The 11,767-nt window shown below is 34.0% G+C and overlaps 1 protein-coding gene across 1 annotated transcript in view; it reads right to left on the bottom strand.

The window, feature by feature from the left end:
• Positions 1–221: 221 nt before the first annotated feature.
• Positions 222–11,767, bottom strand: part of LOC144957849 (ribulose-phosphate 3-epimerase-like) — a 13,082-nt gene continuing 1,536 nt past the window's right edge. The window contains exons 2-5 of the mRNA XM_078889319.1: positions 11,348–11,455; positions 8,881–9,015; positions 4,443–4,529; positions 222–3,528 (exon numbers count right to left, since the gene is read on the bottom strand). Of these exons, the coding sequence (XP_078745445.1) occupies positions 3,403–3,528; positions 4,443–4,529; positions 8,881–9,015; positions 11,348–11,455 (456 nt within the window). The 3' untranslated portion in view covers positions 222–3,402. The remainder of the gene's footprint in view (positions 3,529–4,442; positions 4,530–8,880; positions 9,016–11,347; positions 11,456–11,767) is intronic.

Raw genomic sequence — 11,767 nt, 5'->3', positions numbered from 1 at the left:
GACTGTTTCCCTCCCAGCTAGGGTATTCGGCCAGGGCCTTGACAAAACCAAGTAATCTCACTCCAAGACATAGACAGAAAGCATGCGGTAAACAGATATAGGGGGATAGAAGACACAGTAAGTACCTCCCTGCCCACTATGGTTGGAGAAACTTTATTCAATAAGAAGACCATTTAATTTTCTATTCAACAAATGATTTCTAAAAAGTAATGACAAAATAGTTTTAAAAATCACATGTTTAATGTTTCATTGATTCTCAACAGCATTGGGTATTTTATGGTAAATGCATGAGGTAATACATTTAATTCAACATTTCTAACATGTTAAAACTGACGTTATTATCAGTCATGGCTAAATACAGTTTACTGTAGATTGACTGTACTCATAATACTTGACAAAAAATAGCGTTTTGACAAAAATTCACTTTAGGTCTTTTCAGCATATATGAAACAAAATACACAGAAACGTTAAGACAAAAAAAAACTAAAACAGGGGTGCTCTTTGCTGCAATCGAAAAAGCCTGAAAATTCTTCTCGTAAAGATCATATATAAATATATTTTGGGCAAAGCTTCTCTCCATCAAATGATATCACCCTTAAATTATAGACACGGACACATCTAGAGTCCCCTGAACTGTTGCTGCCTTTAAACAACCAATGCTTTCATCTTTTAAAAAATTAATTCACAAATACAGAGCTGCCAACCCCACCCCAACTGAAGAAAAAAAATGTAATCTTGGCTGAAAAAAGTGTCATTTTGGCTGAAAAAAGGTGTAATTGTGCTACACAAAGGCATTATTCATAAATACATATCATTCAGGCCGGTCAATTGTCTTTCCCAAAACTGTCTGAAATTTTCTTTTAACCATCGGTTACCTCAGCAGACATTGATAATAGTAATACATGTCAACTATCCTGTTAGATGTATCATTCTAATATGCTTTTAACTCACTCAACCCTAACACCGACTATATCCGTAGTTTACCAGGTTTATTTTTACCCCATGCCTATTTATTTCATTTTTCTGAGATAAAATATAGGCGCAGTATCAAAGCTAATGATTTTAGTTTTCGTATGTTAATGATAGTTGAATAAAACTTTTTTTGTACATGCTCATATTTAATACATTTCTTCCAATCTTGAAAAGTAGCAAAAATCTCTAGGATTGAGTGAGTTAAAAAGTCAGCCCCTTTGGACTGGCTTTGCAGTATAGACCTTGATGACGACAAATAGGCGTAATGAGGAACTAAAAAGCATAAACAAATGATTTTATTTTGTTTGTTTTAAGAGTTTTATGGCACTTGCAACACATTTAGGTCATATCCCACCCAGGATTTGATTTTAAAAAGGCGTATAGTTGGTAGTTCTGCCAATACTGAACAAGGTTAGCCAGAAAATTTCAAAAAGGTTGATTTCAGGTTTTAGCTTAAAAAAGGACGTCCCTGTGAAGAGTTAAGTCCTTGCTGCACTCTTGGGTAACAAAAGTGCCTAGGAAAAGCTAAGACAAAAGAGGTACAGTTATAATGGATCCCAGCAGAAATCCAGCTCTGTCCTCCTTCTGAAGTCTACATCTTTCACGAAGAAAAAAACAAAGAAATATAACACCCTATAGTAAACAATATGATAATAAAATACATTCGTACAAAATGAAAATCTCCAATTTAAAAAAAACAACAGAATTTAGAGGCAAAACAGCTGTGAAAGCCTTTAAATTCTGACATAAATGAAATAAAGCACCATTGATAAACAGTGGACTGAAATCTACAGATTATCTATAATCAACATATCAAATATCACTTGTTCTGATATAACAACAAATAGTTACATTTTACATGAATGTCTAAAACTTAAACTTGAGATTTTATAGAGCGCAATATCCACTTAACGTGCTCAAAACATTTTACAAAGCGTCCCTGTCCAACAGCAACATGTAATGTCTGTTAGGCGATAGTACAAATTTTTTTCTGACAGAGACAACACTGTGGGCATGAATTCCACACTTTAGCAATAGGACCGAAGAGCAAAAAAATACAATTTATTTCCTAAAGTCACTCATTTTACTCCAGACACTTTTTCTAAAAATTGTAATAAAAACGTTATTATTTGTTTTGATTTTAAAGGTTTTGAGGTGCTTGGTGACTCTACTAGGAAATTTTGGCTTCAATCTCAGAACTTCCTGAGCACATATAAGTCATTAGAGCTCATTGAAAATGAAAGTTGATACCAGACGACATAATTTAGGGAATTTGAGATGTTATTTAATCCTTTTGATGGTAAATTGTTGGTTTATGAAGTTAACTATAGCGACTACTACTTCTATCTCCTAAAAACTACGAATTTTTCGAGTTCTAAGTAGCAGGTCTCTCTTAGGCTATTTCTGTGCCGGTAAAATAGACAAGCATGGCATGGGATCCTTGCCTGTCAGAGTTGAAGGATCGTCGAAAACCGGTTAACAAGCAATAGGAGAAGTAAAAACTCCCACCCAGCGGTTCCCCAGCCAGCAGATAGGGGAATGCCCTGTAATGGGGGTCGCTGCAAATATTAAATGAGAAGTCCCAGACCAAATCATTCTTTTTTTTGTTTGTTTGTTGCTTTAGGTCTCTTCCAACACAATTGAGGTTATATGAGAGACCGCTGAAACAAAAAAACAAGCAATCTAACAAAAATAGTACAAATGTAAATCAAAATCATAACCTAAAGATATCATAAGCTAAATTATAAATAACCAAGAACAAACAGGCAGAAGATTTACAGAAAAAAAATATCCCCTGTCAAAAATACAATCACAAACCAAAGAAGCAGGATAGGCTAGTAAAGAGAAGAAGAAACGACATCACTATCGGATCATACACCCATGCGAACATCATAGGTATATGATTCAAGGGTGATGCTCCCATCCAACCACCCGCAGACCAAATCATGGGAGGCCCTTTGTCAAGGCCGTTCCCATCACCAACCCATGCTCGGGTTACAGTAAATTTACAGCCTTGTCCGTAAGTCTTGTTTGACAAAAGGCTAATGAGGCAGATCCTGACAGAAAAGCAGGACAAAGACAGAGCTGCTCGGCCAAATGGCTCAAAATAGCCTGGACAAGCCTAACTGCCAAAGTGAAAACTTGGAACGAAATGAGTCGAGGTGGCTTTGAGCACAGCTAGTGGATATTACGCTATATAAATGCTCAGGGTTTTTTTTTAATACGCTTTTTAAAAATGTAATCATATTTGGCAACAAATCCAGAGGCAAATCAAACATAAAAATGTCACCCCCTTTGACTTTTATCTTCGACCATTACAAAATTCCAACCTTTACCATATAGGGGAAAGAACTGGATTAAAATTTAATTTTGTGTAAAAAAAAAAAATACATATATATATATTGTTGGGCATAGCAAATCTAATTGTCTTCAATTGCCAGATTGTTGAAATCGTTCCAGTCCTTTGTTGATGATGCTCCTCATACTCAAGATGTCGTCTTGTGGGTTGGGACTCTTCACCAAGGCACTACCAGACACCACCATGTTAACCCCAACCTGATTGAAGAAATTGCAGGAATGGAATATAAAAATCAAAATAGAAAATTCTGACGACGAGGCATGAAAAATAAGTATTTTATGAATGTAAGATTCGCCAAAGTCCTTTAGAGCCATAAAATCAAATAGACAGTAATAAGTGCTTGCTACCCTTTGGATAGGATGCTAATCTATCTTTCAGCTTATTACGAGTCCAGTTATCAGAACAAAACATCGACAGCACCTAGCACACAAGACCAAAAAATTTTTTTTTTCATTCTCATTTTAAAACACAATAAGTGAATAACGTGAAAATAGTGGAGGATTTGAAATAATGGAAATCTGCTAAATTTTCAAGTAGAAAGGTCTGTTTGCTTTTGTTTTTAAGGGTTTTACGGCGCTTGCAACACATTTAGGTCATATCAGCACCAGTAACAAGGGAGAATATAGGATAGTTAAAAGTTCTAGAATTACAAATAAAGCATCTAAGAAAAGGAAAGACAAAGGGGAATGGTACAATAGGGAATAGGTGTAGATTCCGACAATACACCATCAATGTACTTAGTTTGAGATCACCTAGAAGTCTCATCCAGACACAGGCACAGGTCCCTGCTAAGAGGAAGACACTCAAATGCTTACATTATAAATTCAAAACAACAAATATAATAATACATAACAGAGAGATGATTTACAAGGAAAAAAATATCATCTCCAAAAACAATAACTAAACATTTGACTGTTTCCCTCTCAGCCAGGGACAAAACCCAATAATCTCACACCAAGACAAAGACAGAAAGCAAATTGGAAAACAGATATAAGGGGATAGAAGACATGGTAAGTACCTCCCTGCCCACTGTGGAGGTCAGGAACCCCACCCAGTAGAAAGGTCTGAGTTTTAACTTGACGAAACAAATATATAATTGTAACATCCTTACATCTGCACATTGTTGAATAGTCTTGGGACCCACGCCCCCATCAACACCAATGTCCAAACTGCCAAACTTCTCCCTCAAAAATTCTACCTGAAAAAAAAAAAGGAAAAAGAAAGCTAAAGACTCAAATTATCATAAACCATTGTGGAAATACTACAACATTATATGTTGGGGGCAGCAAGGCTCAGCAGTACAGGATTTGCTTTGTACCTCAAAGGTTTTGATTTCGAATACCTGCTGCGCTGTGTGACCTTGAGCAAGTCACCAAGTCCTAACTCAGTTTGCTGCTGATGCCTGAGTTATATTAATCTTCCCTTGGAATAGACCATAAAGACAAATTACCCCTATGGATGAATAAAGGGTCTTTATTATTATTATTATTAATATTATTATTATTATTATTATAATTATTTTTTAAATTATTATTTATGACTAAGTGACCAATTGGTGGCGCACTCACTTCCTTATTTCAGACATGCCAAATTGAAAACTTCAAATTTAGTAATTTTAATGTCAATTTTTAGTAATTTGACAAGGAAATGCGTAATTTCTGAAATTGTGTATGAACAACCACAATATTATTATTATTATTATTATTACTATTATTATTATTATTATTATTATTATTATTATTATTATTATTATTATTATTTAAAATATTTTGAAGAAAGAAATACAGGACATTCAAATGAAGTCGCCCGATGCCGTATTGATGGTCACTGGTGATTTTAACCAATGTAAAGATTTCACTCTCCCGGGACTTCATCAATACGTGGACTGCGAGACAAGGGACAAAAAAACATTAGATTTATTCCTGTGTAATATTAAAAATAGTTACAAATGTTTACCCCGTGCCCCATTGGGTTTATCTGACCACTGCATGCTCTTGCTACTCCCCACCTACCGCCCTGTTTTTAAACGTGTAAAACCAGTAAAGAAAAGTGTACAGATCTGGAACGGAAGTGTGTGTGAAGATTTGCGTGGTTGTTTTGAATGCACTGACTGGAATGTTTTTATCGAATCATGTGATAGTGTGGATGAGCTGAATGACTGTGTGAGTGAGTATTTAAAATTCTGTGAACAGCTCGTGTCTTGTAAAAAAGAAATAAAATATTATCCTAACAACAAGCCTTGGATAACAAAAGATCTAAAACTTTTATTGAACCAAAAGAAAACTCTCTTTACTAGTAGAAATAAAAAAGATCTGAAAACAAAACAAAAAGAGATAAAGAGAGTAATATCCAGTTGTAGAGACAAGTACAAAAATAAAATTGAAAAATGCTTTTCTTCTGGGGATATACGGGACACGTGGCGGGGGCTTAAAACTGCTGTTAACTATAATCCAAAGCCCACGATTATATCTGAAGATATCGAAATTGAAACTCTAAATAAATTTTATTCACGTTTTGACACAGCAAACAAATTTGATATTGAAAATGAAAAACATAAATTAGACAGGGCTTTGGAAGATGAAATGACTATTGAGGTCAGTGAAGAAGAAACGAGATTCGTATTTTCGAAACTAAACGAGAGGAAGGCTGCTGGGCCGGATGGATTGAAAGGAAAATTATTAAAAGAATGTGCCCATCAACTGTCCCCCATTTATACACATATTTTTAACTGGTCCCTCCAATGCGTTTCGATCCCTGAAATTTGGAAAACTTCAAAAATTATTCCTGTTCCAAAAAAAGAAAAACTTGAATCTATGAACGATCTCAGACCTGTTGCACTGACTTCAATAGTCATGAAATCTTTAGAAAAACTTGTTCTTGTTAAAATTAGGAACCAGTTTATGCCATTGAGTGATAGTCATCAATTTGCTTACAAACCAGGACGTGGCGTAGAGGATGCCATTTTGCTGTTTACAAACAACATCTACAGGCATCTAGATCACGCTAAGAGCTATTGCAGATTGCTTTTCGCAGATTTTTCTTCAGCGTTCAATACAATGCAACCTCAGTTGGTTGTTCAAAAATTGACTAGTCTGAATTTAAACAAGTATATAATTGCTTGGGTGCTCGAATTTCTTACGGAGAGAGCACAATATGTTCAATTAGGACAAAATATATCTTCCTGTATAACTACAAATACTGGTGCTCCTCAAGGTTGTGTATTGTCCCCTGTATTATTCACAATATACACGAATGACTGTAGAAGTCAAACCTGAGTGTACCTTTGATAAAGTTTGCAGATGACACCGCTCTTCAAGGCCTCATAACAAATGGCAACGAAGTGGCTTATAGGCAAGAAATTGATAGATTTGTGTCTTGGTGTGATGCCCACCACCTAGAGCTTAACATAAGCAAGACAAAGGAGCTAGTGATTGACTTTAGGAGAGTGAAGGAACCGATAGAGCCGTTAAAATTAAAGGACCAATTCGTCCAGCGAGTTCCTCACTACAAATACCTTGGTGTAACAATTGATGACAGACTCAAGTGGGATGAACACTTGAAAATAATTAGGCATAAGATGTGCAGACGTACATATTTTTTATCAAAACTCTCTCAGTTTAGAATAGATAAAACCCTCTGCACATTATTTTATAGAGCAGTAATCGAAAGTGTTTTGTCATTTTGTATAACAGCTTGGGGAGGCAATTGCTTAGCAGTGGAAAGGAACAAAATAAATTCAAATATTAAAAAATCTATTAAACGCTATATAAATGATGTTGACGATGTAGATCTTTTATACGAGAAATTTTGTATAAATAAAATAACTAAAATATTAAATGACCAGTATCATCCACTAAGACCATCAGTTATTATGTCAGAAAGAAGTGGTCGCCCTTTCTCTATTTCAACGAAAACAGAGAGACACCGAAAATCATTTCTGCCGTCCAGTATTAGGCTTTATAACAACAAGCAATAATCATTTTATACAATTATTTCGCATTTTTACTTTCAAAAAATGTAAATATTAAATTATTAATTTATTTGTTTTGCAATCTTTTCAATTTTTAATTTATAGTGACAGTTTTGACTATTTTACAGTGTTGAAATTATTCATATTATAAAGCGCAGCTCTGGTTATGGAGCTACTCCTTTTTCATATATTATATACATCCTATTTCCATTGTATTTTTATCTTATTATGTAAATTATAACACGTCTGTACAAAAAATTTCCTTTTTGGGATGCAATAAAGTATTATTATTTATTATTATTATTATTATTATTATTATTATTATTATTATTATTATTATTATTATTATTATTATTATTATTATTATTATTTATCATTATTATAGTAGTAGTAGTAGCAGTTGTTGTTTTTCTTCTTCTTCTCATCATTATAATTATTATTATTTTTATTATCAATTAAATATTACTAAGAATACAAAATACGTAATTTTCCATAAAATTTCGTATTTGGACATGAAATTTGTCTAAAATTCGTAAAATTACGAAAAATTAGTAAGATTCGGCATGTATGTTATTTCAACAAATTGCGACTGATCCCTAGTCTTGGCTGTATTTTCACCACAAATGCTATCATCCATCAGAAAACGAGTCACTGACTCACCAGCTTTTATATGATTTGTAACATGGGCAGTACTGCCAACCCTGGTCCATGAAAATGTGTACAAAAGAGATCATATGTGTACACAGAAGATCATATGTGTACAAAAGAGATCATATGTGTACACAGAAGATCATATGTGTACAAAAGAGATCAGACGTGTACAAAGAGATCATATGTGTACAAAGAGATCATATGTGTACAATAGATTAGAGGTCATATGTGTACAAAAGAGATCATATGTGTACAAAGAGATCATATGTGTACAAAAGAGATCATATGTGTACAAAAGAGATCATATGTGTACAAAGAGATCATATGTGTACAAAAGAGATCATATGTGTACAATAGATTAGAGGTCATATGTGTACAAAGGAGATCATAGTAAATAAATAGTATCCACTTCTAGAATCCATTTACAAATCTGACATGACCCACCCAGATAATACTATATTGAACTCCCTATAGGTGCAGCTTTGTGGACTTGTGGTATGACACTCACTTTCGGATCAGAAGGTCCTGGATTTGAGCCTCGTTCTGCACATAGTTGAGTCCTTGGAAAAGACTCTTTACTCACTTTCTCTCAACATACTCAGGTGTAAAATGAGTACCTGGCCATTAACAGCATTGTCTTCTTCTGAAAAAATTGTAATATCACCTAAAAGGCGTCATGTCTCATCCCATATGTTAAGCGTATCTCTTGGCCAGAGACCCCTTGTAAAAGCGCTTTGAGCATGTTTAGTGGATATTTCACTATATAAAATCTCCATAAAAATTTCCTATATGAACGTCCAGGTCAACAAACAGATTAAAGTGTTTAACTACACTAAAATAATGTACAATTGTTAAAAATGTTTGAGAGTACAATGATCAAAAGTGCACGAAGAATACGCATTTTTTACGTAAGGTTGGCACCACTGACCTTGGGTAGACATTCTGACATGAATTTCTGTCCTCCAAATCCTGGGTTGACAGTCATAATTAACACAGAGTCCAGCTCCTCCACATAAGGCAGCAACCCTTCAACTGCAGTCCCGGGGTTGATGCTCATTCCAGCCTGATAATGCGATAAAATCATAGTGAACGAGATATAATTGCAAAAGTAATCTATAAAGACTTGTTCATATATTTATGTTTTAATGTTTTTTAAGAGTATGACAGGATTTGCAACACACTAAGGTCATATCAGCGCCAGTAAAAAGGAAGAAAATGGGATAGTAAAAAATTCTGGAACTACTATTAAAGCACCCAAAAATCGGTAAGACAGGAGAATTGGTTTAAATAGGAAACAGATGTAGATTCCAAGAGCATAATATCAAAGTACTTAGCTGTCCTGTCAGAAACTCGAGATTGCAACTATGATGCGAATTCGCGTTTTTTGCAACTTTTGCCGCTTTTTGCATCTGTGGTGCAACTTTGATGCTTTTTTGCAACATTGGTGCAACTTTTGCGGAAAACCCACTAAGAAAAGGCTATTTTTCTCCAAATCTCGTAAAAATATTGTGTACCGGTGCCGGTAACTTAAACCCTGTTTTCATACTTGGGGACCAAAAAAGACCCCAGGGGGGTGTTTTTTATTCATAAAAGTCAATTCTTGACACAGGGACCTGAAATTTGGTGACTTTTCCTAAAATGATGAGGTCCATGACCATGCCAAATTTCCGTCTCAATGCGATTTCACACGAATCTCGATGATTTCGATTGGTCAAAAAAATAAAGTACGATTCGTTGAGTCCATTGTCCAACTTATAGAAACAAGATTTAAGAGATGCTATTCTTCTTTATCCAATTTTATATAAATATAAATAAAATAATAAATAAAATAATAATATAATAAAAATAATAATTAATAAAATAAAATAATAATAATATATTTATAATAGTAATATATACAATAAGTATTATTATGATGATAATAATCAATTATATAATAATGAAAAAATAATAATAAGTAATCAATAATAATCATTTGTAATATTATAGAGAAAAATAATAAAATTAACAATAATTAATATCGTAATAAAATATATAATAATAATAATTATATGATGATATAATAATAATAATAATAATAATAATAATAATAATAATAATAATAATAATAATAATAATAATAATAATAATAATAATAATACATGTAATCATAATCATAATAATAATAATCATCATCATCATCATAATCATAATAATAATAGATAATTTTTATTTTTGTTATTATCATTATATTTTTTTTCCTTATTAGTTTAAATAAACTTTTCACGCTTGTAGTGAACAAATGATAATGAACTGTGTTGAGTGTGGTCTTTGTGTATGGTAGTTGTCAATTCTGTCATCAGTGCGATCATCATGTTGCCTGGTGTTGTCCTGTTATGTGAATACATTCATTTTTATCTATCCCCTTTACAGTTCTTGATTTAGTGCAACTTTTGCCATTTTTTGCAACTTTGGTGCAACTTCCTTGATTTTCTGGTGTAACTTTGCGCACTTTTCAGTGCAACTTTCTGACAGGACAGACTTAGTGAGAGATCACCTAAAAGTCTCATCCAGACATAAGCACAAGGTCCCTACTAAGAGGAATACACTCAAATGTTTAGAAATCATACAGTATCTAATATGTAAACAAAACATAATATAATGCATAACAGAGAGATGATTTACAAGACAAAAAATATCATCTCCCAAAACCCTAACTATACATTTGACTGTTTTCCTCCCAGCTAGGGTATCCGGCCAAGACCAGGACAAAACCAAGTAAAATAATCCCAAGACAATAAAGACAGAAAGCATGTTAGAAAACAGAAACAGGGGGATAGAAGACACAGCAAGTACCTCCCTGTGCACTGTGGGAGATCGGAAACCCCACCCAGTAATATCTTTATGAGTTGCAATCTATAATATAGTATGGACAAATTAAAATATAAAGACAAAAACCAAAGTTATGTCAACATAATTATGAGAAGGGGAGGAAGGAAGCTATGAGGCTATTTGGTCTTGTGGTATGAAACTCACTTTTTTCGGATTGGAAGGTCCTGGGTTCAAGCCTCACTCGGCGCATAGTAGAGTCCTTGGAAAAGACTCTTTACTCACATTTTCTCACCGTATTCAGGTCCCAAAAATTAAAGAAGAAGAAGAAGAAGAAGAAGAAGAAGAAGAAGAAGAAGAATACCCTAAATTTGTCTTACAGAACAACTCGATCAGCAAAAATTTACATTTTTTCACTAGGCTGCCAGCCATAAATCAAAGTATACATCAAATCGCACAAAGTACTTTCAAAAGATTCAATAGACCCATCTACCCAAGCACAGTTGAACGGACAAGACTGGTCTAAAAATTTTAAAAGATACAACATATCTCAGATTTGAAATTGATTCAAATTAGACCCCCCATACCTTCATACCGGCCTCCTTGACCTTTCGAATACAAGTCTTGGGGTCCTCCGTGGCCTCTAAATGGAATGTGTACATGTTGGCCCCTGCATCGGCCATCGGCTCAATCCACTGAAAAAGAAAGATTCCAATGTTATTTATCCTGGTTGACTTTTGGATAGTGTAACTCTTTCAGCGCTGAGGATATATTTGCATTTCCGTCACAAAATGGCTGACACCTGATTGAGGCAGCATGAGAATGACAAGCTAAGACAAAGCGACATTCGAATTCGGTGCAAAATCTCAATTAAAATACCCCTCCCCACCTATGGCCAATTGAATGATGATGCCAATGGTTCAATTTATAGTACTTTTGTAGAAAGTAGTATTGGATTACATTATTATTTATGCCTTTCAAGACCTATTTATATAGTCAAATATACC

Source organism: Berghia stephanieae, chromosome 12, assembly GCF_034508935.2.
Source record: "Berghia stephanieae isolate SIO BIC M18660-M18661 chromosome 12, UCSD_Bste_1.3, whole genome shotgun sequence".
Lineage (NCBI taxonomy): Eukaryota > Metazoa > Mollusca > Gastropoda > Nudibranchia > Aeolidiidae > Berghia > Berghia stephanieae.
This window is presented reverse-complemented; position numbering and strand designations above follow the sequence as displayed.